Source organism: Diplodia seriata (assembly GCF_021436955.1).
Source record: "Diplodia seriata strain FDS-637 chromosome Unknown scaffold_4, whole genome shotgun sequence".
Classification (NCBI taxonomy): domain Eukaryota; kingdom Fungi; phylum Ascomycota; class Dothideomycetes; order Botryosphaeriales; family Botryosphaeriaceae; genus Diplodia; species Diplodia seriata.
In genome coordinates this window covers 3,274,430-3,287,275 of record NW_027117311.1, presented here as the reverse complement: position 1 = coordinate 3,287,275, position 12,846 = coordinate 3,274,430, and the positions used below count along the sequence as shown (strand labels likewise).

General features: G+C 58.3%; 3 protein-coding genes across 3 annotated transcripts; 2 read left to right on the top strand and 1 right to left on the bottom strand.

Moving 5' to 3' along the window:
* Positions 1-287: 287 nt before the first annotated feature.
* SLS55_004866 (uncharacterized protein) lies at positions 288-2,980 on the top strand (the record flags this gene model as incomplete). Its single annotated transcript, XM_066776318.1, has 2 exons — positions 288-1,159; positions 1,249-2,980. The coding sequence occupies 2 exons, from the start codon at positions 288-290 to the stop codon at positions 2,978-2,980; spliced, it is 2,604 nt and encodes an 867-aa protein (XP_066634199.1).
* A 647-nt stretch (positions 2,981-3,627) lies between these two features.
* SLS55_004865 (uncharacterized protein) lies at positions 3,628-5,418 on the top strand (the record flags this gene model as incomplete). Its single annotated transcript, XM_066776317.1, has 3 exons — positions 3,628-3,651; positions 3,710-4,250; positions 4,304-5,418. 3 exons carry the CDS (start codon positions 3,628-3,630, stop codon positions 5,416-5,418), a joined length of 1,680 nt encoding a protein of 559 aa, XP_066634198.1.
* Positions 5,419-6,302: 884 nt separating this feature from the next.
* On the bottom strand, positions 6,303-12,461 carry NUD1 (the record flags this gene model as incomplete). The annotated part of the gene is made up of 2 exons (XM_066776316.1): positions 6,303-7,629; positions 7,681-12,461. 2 exons carry the CDS (start codon positions 12,459-12,461, stop codon positions 6,303-6,305), a joined length of 6,108 nt encoding a protein of 2,035 aa, XP_066634197.1.
* Between the last annotated feature and the right edge of the window lie 385 nt (positions 12,462-12,846).

The following is a 12,846-nucleotide window of genomic DNA, read 5'->3' as shown; positions in this document are numbered from 1 at the left end:
CCATGTGTATCAAGATATATATCGCCGTCAACTACCAATAGATGACTACTATCTCCGGAGATGGCTACCAATGGCAAGGACTTCTTGCCATGCGAAGTGAGGTCCACAGGCATAACACTTTGACTGCGCTCACTGGGGTGGCCATGGAATATCTTGACTGCCACCTTCCGCGCACGGTCCACCAGGGACGACCTATATCACTTCCCACTTGCTCGCGCCTGTCTAAACCTTCTTCTTTTCTCACCACTTTTCTCTTCCCTTCGACAACTCCACCCTTCGGCGCCACCATGTCGCAGACGTTCGAGCGCGTTGTCCACGTCAAGGTGGGCAAGGAAGAGGAGGTCTTCTCCGTCCACGCCAGTTTCATGACCGACCACATGTTCTACTTCGCCCGCGGGCTCGAGTCTGGTCCCGCCGTCATGACGTGGTCTCTTCCGACGGTGACGCCGCGCAGCTTTCATCTCCTTCTCGACTACGTGCACGGTGGCCCGCTCAAGCTGAGTTGGACCAACGTGAAGGACCGTCCCGACCTGGTCGACGCCTGGGTTCTGGGCGACATGGTGGGCGCGACGCGCTTCACCAACCTGATCATCGACGAGATTGCTACCAACGCGACGCGTCCCGGCCAGCTCAAGCTGCTGCCCGACAATGTCTGCATCAACCACGCCTACAGCCCGAACGTGACGGACAAGGACGCCCCGATCCGCAATCTCTTCGTGGACCTCTACATCCACTTCGGCACGCCCGATTTGTTGAACGAGCTTCTAGCCGGCCCACATAACCTCCGTGACTTTTGGTTCCACTACTGCAAGCACGCGCGCCTGAAGGAAGAGCAGGATGAGAATGCGCGCAAGCACGGCACCGGCCTGCGCATCTTCAACCCGAGAGAGTACTCCGTCTTCCATCCGCACTACGCAACCCCGGCGCCCATCCCAGTTACTCGCGCCGGCACCAAGGCCTACCTCTGCCACTACGACGGCGTCAACACCATCACCATCGAGGATGGCGGCCAGCCCATGTTCATCCACCGCGAGCTATCGGAACTACGCCGGGATATCCTGATGAAATGCCCGCCGCGCGAGTTCACCTTCCCGGCCGGATGGCGCCCCGCCGCCACTATCTTCCTGAAGTGGCTGTACTATGGCCGAGTGACCCAGGAGTAAGTTTTTTCCCTCCCCTCCCCCTCGATCAGACAACAAAACATTTCTTGAAAAAACCCCCATCGACTCTAACCCAAAGCGATACCAGGGCCAACCATTTGAAAGACTTCATCCGTGCCTACGCCCTGGGCCTCACCTTCCACAACCCGCAGTTCCGCGACGACGTCCTCGCCGGCCTCGTGTCGTACTGCACCCGCAACCAGATCCTGCCGTCCGCGTCCGAGATCGCGCTCTCCTACACGTGCACCACCAGCGTTGCCGGCGCCGAGGGCACCCACAGCCCGCTGCGCCACTTCATGGTCTGCTGGACGCTGACGCACCGCCACCACGCCGGCGTGTCCATCAACCCGTCCGCGCTGCCCATGGACCCCGCCCTGCGCGAGACGCTCGAGCGCGACATGAGCACCGAATGGGCTGCACGTGAGGCCAGCATGAACGACGATCTGGCGGCCACGTCGGCCACGGGCGTCGACATGCACTCGAGCGGCTGTATCCAGCAGCACCCGCGTCCGTACGCCGACGAGAGGTTCGCCGGCGACCTGGCCCTGGGCGGCACGGTTGCTGGCGCCGCCCCGTACTATGGCGATGACGTGTGCAGATTCCACGCCGCGCACCCGTATTCCGGACACAGTGCGCCGTTGGCCAACAAGGACAGGGAGATAAACGGCGGAATTGACCTCGAATTCGGCGGCGACGCTGCTCTGGGAGGCAGTGTTGGTGATGGCGTGAAGCACGACCGCATCGCCGCCCTGCTCGGCTACAGCACCAAGATGTCCTCGTCGTCGTCCTCGTCGTCGGGAAGCAGGCCGGACACCACCACCAGCATGAAGAGCACCGCGGCGACGGGCTGGACCAACCCGGCCGACGACAGCAGCGGCGCCGAGAACCCGTGCCACGCGCTGCTCCGCAAGCGCAACTGCTACGGCGCCGTCGTGGTCGGATACCGCCCGAAGCCCATCTTGGACAATCCCGAGCTGTCCAGCTTTGGTGCCGATTCCTCCTCCTCTGGTGCTGCCGCCGGTGCCAGCCAGGACAAGGGCAAGGGCCGCGCCGCCGTCGTCGACGATCCGCCGTCACCCTCGCCCGAGGGCAAGTACGCAAAGGATCCGGAGGTGCTGGCCATGCTGTCCGAAGTCCAAGACCGGCTCAACAGAGTCGCCATCAACACCACTACATCCACCAACACCGCCGCCGCCCCGTCGGCCCGCCCCAGACTCCCCGCGCTGCCGCCTCGCCGCCCGCCCGCCCTGAACACCGGCACCTCTGCGTCCCGGCAGCAGCAGCAGACCAGCGGCGGCCGTGCAGGTGGCGCCACGACGACGTCCTTCGCCTCGGCAGCTTCGTCCAACACGCCCTACACGTCCCCCACGACGCCGCGCCTCACCGCCGGCTTCCCGCAGCCGCAAGTCGTCTCCAACGTCCCCGGCGCCCCCGGCGGCGGCGACGCCCACCCCGCCAACGACATCGCCGCGTTCAACGCGCTGCGGCTGCCGCCGGGCTGGCAGCAGCGCCGCTGCCGCGACGGCCGCGCGTACTGGGCGCGCTTCGCGCCCGACCAGGTGCGCATCGAGGAGGCGACGTGGGTCGACCCGCGCGCCGGCGTCGCGTGGAGGCGGAGCGACGAGGCGTCGTTCGTGCCCGGTCTCGGATGGGGCTTCGAGGAGGGCACGGAGACGGAGGTGGATTCGGACGAGGGTGAGGGTCAGAGTGGAGGAGGCGGTGCCATGGATGACGTTCAGCTGAACTATGACGACGATAGCGTCGACTTCGATCTCGAGAAGGTCGCGCGCGAGGTCGAGGACATGGTCGAGGGTGAGTGAGAGAGGTCTTGGGGAGACGAAAACGTGGATAAGTGATTGCGAACGAGCGGAGCTCCAAAGGCATGGTTTTCATGGTTGGGATTGGGCTTGGCGATTTTCCTTTGGGGTAATTGGTCGGACGGATAGGGTTGCATTATGGGCGGCTCTTCATGACTGACAAGACTCATGACTGATGAGGTTAACGGATATTGGGATTCATGGCCGGCATATTCAGGACCAAGGTTGGTCCTTGGGTTTATCTCTTTTCTACAGCGTAAGGCCATTGGTATAGCAACAGAGCAAAGGAAGCAGAGCCATTGGTCTATGTTCCTTCTGCCAGTTGAAGAGCCAGATAGCCGAATAGCATATCAAAATTGATGCCAATCAGGTGTAAGGCCCATGCGTGCATTGGAGTGTTAGAGCAGTCCAGCGAGAATATGCACGGGAGTCCCCGCGGCTTACATTAGGCAGCCAGGTAGCCAGGTTCAAGGCAGCAGTTTGCCACCGAGGTCGCTTTCTCAAGCGGGCAGTCGCGTTTGCAACTTCTGAGGTAAGAAGGAGCGACCGCCCGCCCCGCGACACCAAACCACACAACCCGCCCGCCTTCCACTTCCAAAATTCCACCGCTACACCAACATCGCAGCGCCTAGTGCACCGGCTTCGGAGTCATGGAGCTTCAAGCTCAAGCCCAGGTATGTCCTGCGTACCCAGCGCCCTGAGAATCGTGCATACTGATACGACACACATTAGGGCGGTCCAGACGCGTCAGACATGCTCGCGCCCAACGACTATCTCGCCAACGACGCCGAGATGGGCTTGACTATGCGCGGAATATTACTTCGCCTGAGTTCCGATCGTGACGTCACCGAAGCAAGAGAGATGATCCAAAAGAAGCCACACGCCAGCATGCACGCCGCCGCTCGCTTCGAACGGCTGCTCGCGAGTGCCGAAAAATGGCTCAACAACAACATGTCCGGCCTTTCCGCTTTCGATCGAGCCGCTATCTGGCACGGCCTGGTCGACTACAGGAGGCGCGCGCACATGGCCCAGCCGTCGTCCCAGCAGCAACATCTTGTTGTTGAGTACTACGTTCCGTGGCATGCGCCCAAGTGCACAAGCGACGACAGTGTATGGCCTACTGATTCACTTGTGTCGGATCCCAAGCTGCGTGATAACATCAAGTCCCTCTTCAGGTCCCGCGAAAGGCTCCAGGACTTGTTGACCCCTCTGCCTGTCCATGTCCTCCCCTACATAGTCGAAGGGAAGAACGTCATGATTTGCTCGAGCTCTGGTTCGTGTCCTTTTTGGTGTCTATTGGGACTTGCAACGCTGAATCCTCTACAGATTTCGAAAAAAGCATGACTCTGGCCATCAGCGCCATCGACTTCGTCGCCAGACACCATGACTCTGCACCCCGTCCCTTGCAGGTTTCCCCAAGGGTACTCATTCTCATTGCAAACAGCCAGTCCTTCGTCCAACTTTACGACCACTTGGTGGAGCTGGCCAACAGCACTTCCAACATGGGAATCGTTATCGGTGGTTTGGAGGACGATTTGTTCGCGCCATTTGACAGCCTACCAACCGAGACCGACATCATGCTTGTCACTCCTCGTACACTGAAGACTTTTGAACGCATGAAGCACATTGACTGGTCCCGGCTGAGACTTGTCGCCATCCACGAGCTCAATTGCTGGGGTCGTGAATCCAGGGCCCTTTCAGAAAAGCTGCTGCTTCCTCTGCGCGGCGCAATTGGCGCTGCCCCCAATGTGAACTATCAGCTGATCACTACCTGTGAAAGAGCTCACAACATAGCCTCACTCCTCGCCAGGACGAAGGCATTGATGAAAGGCTCTCAGATGTACCACATATCCGTGGGCTGTCCGGCCCACGACGTCCCGGATGTTTCCTACTTCGTGCAAAAGATCGACAGCGGGGCCGTTGTTCACAGGGTCAAGTTGGCGCAGACTATAATCAGAGAATGCGGTCGGCCCTCCACCGCAATCATGTGGTCCACCATGGGAAGGGCCAACGACGCCCACAGCATATTCAAAAATGCCCCAGCCTCGCAGAACTGCTTCCTCATCCGTTCCCGAAAAGACCTGAAGGGGTTGTCCCTGAAGCGCGATTTCTTCAACAAAAAGTACGGTGGCGTCGTGTTCAATACCACCGCCGATCTTGCCGCGGACCTGAACCTCAGCCCCAACTTCCTAGTCATCCAGGCCGACCTGCCCGTCGACACGCGGTCTCCGTACCCAGTGTCGTACAGGTGGTTTGACGCCTCGATCAACGCCGGAAGGGTTACGTCCGCCAGCAACTGCAAGTGCTACACCTTCCTCAATCCGGAGGAGCGCAGGGACTGCGCCCTCGCCAAGGACATGATCCAAGTCCTGAAGAGTTACAGGAAGGAAGTCCCTGGACTACTCATCCTCATTGCGGGCGATGCCGCCCTGACGTCCTGACGTAGGACAACTAGCTTGGGGATGATGCCCGGTAGATAGGGTTTCTTTGAATGGGGCTTTAATCTTGGGCAGTTGAACCAAAGGCCCCGATGTAGATGCGCAGAACAACTCAGCCAGTTGAGGCCGACGACTTCAGGTCCCAATACGGCATCCTCATCGCAAGCTGGACCATCTACTGCTGCCGGTCCTCAAGCCGGCTCCTCTGCTCAGGTTACTTCTTCTACTCAACTTGATTTCCATACACAGCGTCAGGCGGGGTCAGGTTAGATTCCAGGTAAATGCATACAAACATAAGGGTCTCAACTACGCACGTGCCGTGTTTCTTTCTTCCCTGCTTAATCTGACATGCGGCAACTTCGTGAACTACAGATCCCGAAGTGAACGACGATAGAATCCCAGATCACCACAAAAAGCCCATGAGTGAGTGGCAAAAGAATTAATACATATCACGATTACCAATAACCAACGCATGCACGCACGCAAGCCTCCGTTCGTTCGAAACAAAGAGCAAGAGAAAGAATAAGAAGAAAACCCCCCAAATACCATCAAACAAACAAACAAACAAACAAACAAACAAAAAAAGACGCTCAAATCCCAAACACCACGCCCGAGGGTCCCTTTCCCCAATTTCAGGAACCCCATATGTATGTTATGCCCATGATATCGTATACTTCGACCTTTTGTTTCCCCCCTCCCTTCCCCTCCCTTTGTCGTTACTAGAGAGAATTCGTACAAACCAACATCTTCCCCCAAAAATAAAGAATACAGAACAGAACAGAACAAAAAAAGGCGCATCTCCTCGAGAGGCGGCAGAAGAAGAACAATCCAAAAAAAAGAGGTCATTCCGATCATCGTCGTCGTCATCATCGTCATGATTATTGTCATCACACCCTCCCCATCTCCCTCACTCCAACACTAAAACCCCCCGACTTCTTCGTCTTCCTCCCCCTCACCCGCGACTGCTGTTGCTGCTGCTGCTGCTGCTGCTGCTGCTGTTGTTGTTGTTGCTGCTGTTGCTGTTGTTGCTGCTGCCGCTCCCGCTCCCGCTCCCGTTCCCCCCTCCTCTCCCCCCTCCTCCCCTCAAGGACGAGACTCTCCCGGGGTGAGGGTGAGCCAACATCCGCCACTTCAGCAGCATCAGCAATCCCCTTCTCCCCCTTCTTATTCTTCCTCACGACGACGCCCAACCCGACCAAGCGCTCCCACACCTCGTCGCGGCGCATGGCCTCGTCGCGGCGCAACGCGAGGCCGTCGAGCGCGCGCACGCCACCGCACGCGCCGGCGACGAGCATCTCGTACACGCGGCGGCGCAGCGCCGTGTCGGCGTCGAGGCGGGCGAGGTAGGCGCGGTCGCGGTCGTCGTCGGCCGACGGCAGGACGAGGTGTTGGGGCTGGCGCTGCTGCTCGGCCTCCTGCTCGAGGAGCGAGTGCTCGCCGCTGACGAGCGAGACGTTGTCGTCGTCGATGCTGATGCAGAGGCCGGCGCGCGAGACGCGGCGGTCCGCGCTGGGCGGCGGGTAGAAGCCGACGTTGAAGGCGTTGTTGCGCAGGTCGACGGCGCGCAGCGACGGCACCTTTGCGAGGACGAGGACGTTGCGGCGGAGCCGGCTGAGGCGGTTGCCTGCGAGGTCGAGCCGCGCGAGCTTCTTGCTGTTGAGCAGCGGGCGTAGCTCCTTGAGCGCGTTGAAGTTGAGGTTGAGGCTGCGGATGTTGGGCGCGACCGCGCCGAACTTGTCCGGCAGCGTGCGCAAGCCGCACGACGCGAGCTCCAGGCGTTGGAGGTTGAGGAGAGGCGTCGTGTTACCGGCGTTGTCCTCGGGGAAAGAGAGGGTCGGGATGGTGTTGGAGGAGAGGTAGAGCTCCGAGATGTCTGCGTTGGCCAGGAAGCTGGTCGTGTCGAAAATGCCGGATGCAGGGTGCTGATCGCGCGCGGAGAGGACGCGGAGATGTTTGAGCTTGGCGATGCCGCTGAGGGAGGAAAGGTTGTTTGAATCGGCTGCGAGGGTCTCCAGGCGCGGGAAGGATGATACATCGAGTTTTTCCAAGCGGTTACGGTTCAGGCCTAGCTGCTTGACCTTCGAGACACGACCAAAGGAAAAGGTAGAGAGTTCGTTCTCATCCAGATTGAGAATCTCTAGGGACTTCAGGGTGTCAAGGGAGCGAACACTGTGAATTTCGTTGTCCGACAAGTCCAGCTCGGTCAGGCGCTCCCTGCAATTGATTAGTACTTCCCACAGCATCCCATGTGAGGATTTCACTTACAGATACGCTCCCTGGAAATCCACCCTCTTGATCTTGTTACCCTTTGCACTCAACTTGAGCAAACCGTCCAGCTCCATTACTCCATCAAGGCTATCAACCTCATTGTCGTCGACTTTCAGCTCCCTCAGATGAATCAGCATTGAGAAGCCCTTGAGACTATCAATGGCGTTTCCAGACACGTCCAAGTACTGAAGATTCGTGAGATGGCTCCAACTCGTCAGACTGTTCAAACAATTGTTGCTGATGTTCAATCGCCTAAGAGTAGTCGGGGCACCGGCCAACTGGGCAATGTGATTGTTGGAAACATCCAAAGCCTCAATGCGATAGCAAAGTTCATCCAGACGGTTCAGCGTCGGTAGATCCTTCTGCTGCAAATCAAGACGGCGCAGATCCTCCCAGAAGGGCTCTTCCGGTTCGTTGTCCTGAAGAGCTTTGATCAACTCCATTGTACCTTGCGCGTACCTGTCCTCAAGGACGTTGACTGTTGCAGCGCCGTTGCGCTTGACGAGAGTACGGTTGGGCAACTCATGCTCATCCTCTCCACTGACTGTGAAAGGAGGAAGCTCGCTCAGTACAAACGTCACGTCCGCGAATCCAACGGGATTATTGCTGTACGGGTTGGCGGGAGACTGAGGAACAGCTGCCGGAGAACGACCTTGACGGGAGACGCTGACTTGGAACTTCATCCTCCGCTGCTCAGAGTCAGGATGCTGGACGATTGACAGTTCGTTGTCGCGAGCTGGAGAAGGTGATGGGCTGAAATCGGTAACCGTCTGCTTCGTGGCTCGGCGATATCCATTGAATCTGGACCTGGGTGTGATGAAGTCATTCTTCAGAGGCGTGGGCAAATCCTGAGCTTCATCGTCGAAGGTACGAAGCCGAGAGAGTGCGTGGGGAGCAGGAGAATCCATCCTGGAGAAGTCTTCACCAGCGCCCTGCTCGTCTCTGTGCCTACCAAAGGAGAAACGGCTGTTCTGTAACGGGACTTCATCGTCGAAAGACTTGAAGTCGTGCTCAGAGTCCTCGTTGTATTCAGGAGACGGCATTTCCATGATCGTTTCCTCGCGGCGAATATGTTTGGGAATATAGTTCGCATGTCTGTCGCTCATCGAGGTTGCGCGAGTTTCGGCCTGAGTCACGCTTGAAGAGAAATGGCTCGAAAACTTGGAGGGAGCGCTATTGGTATCTGAAGGCGGAATCTCAGCTCCTTCACGCGTCCTTGGCCTGGCTGGGTCCGAAGAAGGCGCCACCGGTGCAGAATTGTCAACGAAGACATCGTCTTCCTCGCGTGGGCGCTTGAGGTCGTCCGAAGCTGGTGGCGTTCGGCCCATGCGTCTCCGCTCTTTGACCTCGTCGACAGTCAAATCAGGAATGTTGCCGAGCGGGTCCTCCTCGCTAGTTATGTGGCTGACACTCGCTGAAGATGCCAGACCTCCAGCACTCCGGCTCCTGATCCAGATGCCTTTTTCGCGGTCGAAGCTCATGCCAGCGATCTCTGACGGGATGAGATGCGCGACAGCTTCAGGAGGGAGCGTTGCTACATTGTCAGACCGACGAGAGAAAGTGGTCAGGTTTGTCTTACCAAACGACGACTCCATTGTCGAAGGACGTGACTGAGCAGAATCATCATGATTACTAGACTCCCTCGAGTCTGGGCGCGTGGCGTTCGACTGTCCCCTTTCGCGGCGACGTTGGGTGAGATGGTTTGTCAATATGCGAATGTCGGGCGACTGGCCTTGGAAGAAATCACTTTCTTCCTGAGTCCTATCCTCCAGGTGTTTCACATTGAGCGAGCGCACGCTTGAGGCCATGAAGTCGTCGCCGTCATCCTCCTTAAACTTCCGAAGATGGCTTGCGATACGTGGGTTCTCCGTGAAAGTACCAGGGTGCCGCCAGCCACCTTTGGAGCCTTCGCGACTCGGAGGTCTTGAGAACGTCAAAGGTGAATTGGGAACAGCAAGAAAATCCCAGTTGCCATCATCATGGGCCGGGCTTTCATCTCCGGATTCTGCCAAACTTTGCAATGCGCTGTTGGGCCTGCCCTTTTGGCGGATGTGATCCATGATGAATCGAGCTTCATCGAGAAAATCTTGAGTCGTGACGGACCTCTTGCGGTCCTCGTCCCTCATACCCTGCCGCAGCTTGATCGAGAAAGCCGCGATCTGGGTTGCCACTGCTCTTTCGTCTTCAGCATAGGAGGGACTGCGGTGAGGGTCAGGGCTTTCAAGGTGCTCCTGGATGACTTGAAGCTGTTTGGGAGAGCTGTCCAGGTATGCTTCGGTTGCTTCGATGATGTCGGCTTGGATTTGCTCGCGCCTACGTTGACTGGGCGTCGGGTTGCGGGGGCGAAGGAAGCTCCTTCTCGGATGAAGGTCAGGGTTTGCAGAGTGCAATTGTCTGTCGAAACGCGTCTCCTGGCTTCTCCTCCCATAGCCGGGACGAGATCTCTCGCGGCTTCTTTCGTCGTCACGAGGCACATCCTCATTATCCTCCATACCCGCGGCGTCTTCCATGTCCCCGGGGAGTAAAGTTCGGCGTCGCTTTGCGCTGGGATTTTTGAAAGGTGAAGGGGGGGCTCTCTTGCCCTCTGCTTGCTCAAGGTCGCCACGGGCGGCCAGAGCTCTTCTTAGCCCCACTCTGGGCGACTTGGGTATCTTAATGGAATCTCTGTTCGTAACGGTCGTAGTCCAGCTCTTGGCACTATGCCTAGAGAGCTTTCGCTTTGTGTGGATGCTCTGTTGCGGGATGCCGTCGTTCAAACTGAATTGGAATCGAGGGGCAGATCCAGGCGGCGGAGAGCCTGATCGGTCATCGTCCTCATACACAGGCTCCTGAGATGATTGCTGGGAGTTGCCGAACGATTCCGGGAAAGGATAATCGTCAAGGTCGCCGCGGCCAAAGTAGCTGCTTGCGGACTCGCCGAATCCGAGCTGGCCACCCTCTTCTTCCGAGTCTGAGCCGAGTTCCCCGTAATCATCCTCATTATCACGGGGAGCGCCCGATTTCTGGAAGCTGGCTTCTTCCACTGAAGGCAATCGAAGATCAATGCGCCTTGCGGCGCCGCCCCCACTCTGCCTCCTGTTCTCTGCGGCATGCTCCTCCTGGAAGAGGGTATCTTCCAACTGGCTCATCCGCCGTTGGAGCTTGTTGGCAGTGAAGGTGTCGTGGTCTCCAAACAATTTTAGAGGGCTGCTCGAAGATTGTGGTCTGTCCGGCTGCAGAAAGGAAGAGTTTGGACGACGGGCTGGTGTTCTCGGTGACATGGGAGGGCTGGAGTGACGAGGCATGAATTGATATCGCAACCGGCTGTGGGGTCTTTCAAATGTAGGGGCAGATCCACTTGAGTTGCTGGGGAATGATCCAAAATCTCCGCCTGCGCTCGAATTCTTCCGATCCTGAGGCGAGGGACTCAGAGGGTGAGCCTTGAATGGACCATCCGCTGAGAATTCTCCACGCTTCATGTTGACGAAATCACCGGTGGGGGCCTGTTCGGGAGTACCGGCTGGCAAATCCTCAGGCATCGGCTGCGAGCCCATGGAACCGTAGCTGTGCATGCTTTCGCCGAAATTGGACTGTTGTGGTTGCTGCTGCTCGGTAGACGGGTTGCGCATTTTCTCCAGCTCTGATTTTGATAGATCAACGGCCGCGTACTCGACATTACCATCTTCCGTTCTGTGTTTGGTGATGTAGACGGGACCAAAGCTATCGTCCGTCAGTTCTGAGCGGTTACTCACAGCTCGCGGGTTCTGCGCCGAAGACGTGTTCAGTGGCGGAAGGCGACCAAATGCGGACTCGCGATCAGCCTTGGACGTGTCATCTTGCGTTCTTATTTCCGGAAGAGAAGCGTCCTGGCTATCATGTTTTTGGTGATGAGATTGCCGGGCTTCTGGAATGTACTCTGCAGCATCGTCCTCGGCAAGGGAGTGGCGCACTTCCGAACCGGTGTCAGACACATTGTCATCTCCGTTATCTGATGCATCGTTATTCTCGTCCTCCCACGAAACATCACTGTCGTCCTCGGACATGTTTTCCTCAGATGCGGAGCCGTAACCAGCATCGGCATTCATGGCATTGTTGTTCAGGTTCCAACGCAAGCTGTTCCTTGCCGGTGAACTTCGGGACTGCGACAGCTGCGATGGCCACGGCGGCGGACTTGAAGGCATTGCGAAGCTGTCTTTGATGGCAGAGATGCCTGCTCTCCTCTTCGAAATGGGCGATGAGCGAGCTATCGTCGGCGGCTGGAACATGTTCTCCAGACCCATGGGGCTGAACAGGTCCTTCTGGTCGCCGTAGCCCATTTTGCCATTCAACAGCCGTCTCCTCCACTCGGGCGTATCCTGGAGCTTCTTTGGGCGTGCAGGCGACGCGTTTGAAGGTTTTATTTCGACGGTGCTGTGCTGGACCACGGAGCCGCTGGATTCTGCGGAGATGGAGCGGGGGGTTGGTGGTTTTATATCGGCGGCGCTGTGCTGGACTACGGAGCCGGTTGACTCTGCGGAGACGGAGCGGGAGGGCGGGTCGTTGTTGAGGATGTTGTTGTCGCTGTTTGTGCGCTCGCCAAGGACTGCTACTTTGCGCTTGCCGGGCAGAGGTCTGCTGGGACTCGGGGAGCCGGGGATGTCGGTGTTCAGCACTTCTGCCAGCGCGGGCGAGCTTGGTAGGCGGGGAATGCGGCTCGCGGGGACCTTGATCGGGGTCTCGAGGTTGGGCGGCGGCGAGAAGATAGGCGGGCGGTCGTCCCAGTCCTCGGAGAGATCGTCCAGCCATGGCTGCGACGACATGGCTGTAAATTGCGGCACTGGCGATCCTACGGGGTTGATGGCGTAGAGTGGTCACTGCTTTGGTTGACGGGATTAGCAGGCGCGGGAGATGGGCGTGGGCGAGAGGTGACGCTGCCGGACGCAGGACGACGGCTCGCTCGGGAGAAGGCTGCAACGCGGATGTCGTGCAGGGAGACAAGAGCCTTGAGATCGCGCGTCGATCAGCCTCAGCACGAAGGATGGGAAACTCGCGCGTTCGTGGAGATGACGGCGTAGGGCGGGCCAGTAAAAGTTGGCGCCGCGCAGTTGGCCCAGCAACTGCCAATCGCGTCGCCTCTGTCGCGCTCCACGCACGCTCCACCGCCCGCCGCCCGGCCTGTCGTGTGCTTCGACAGCGACCTGGAAG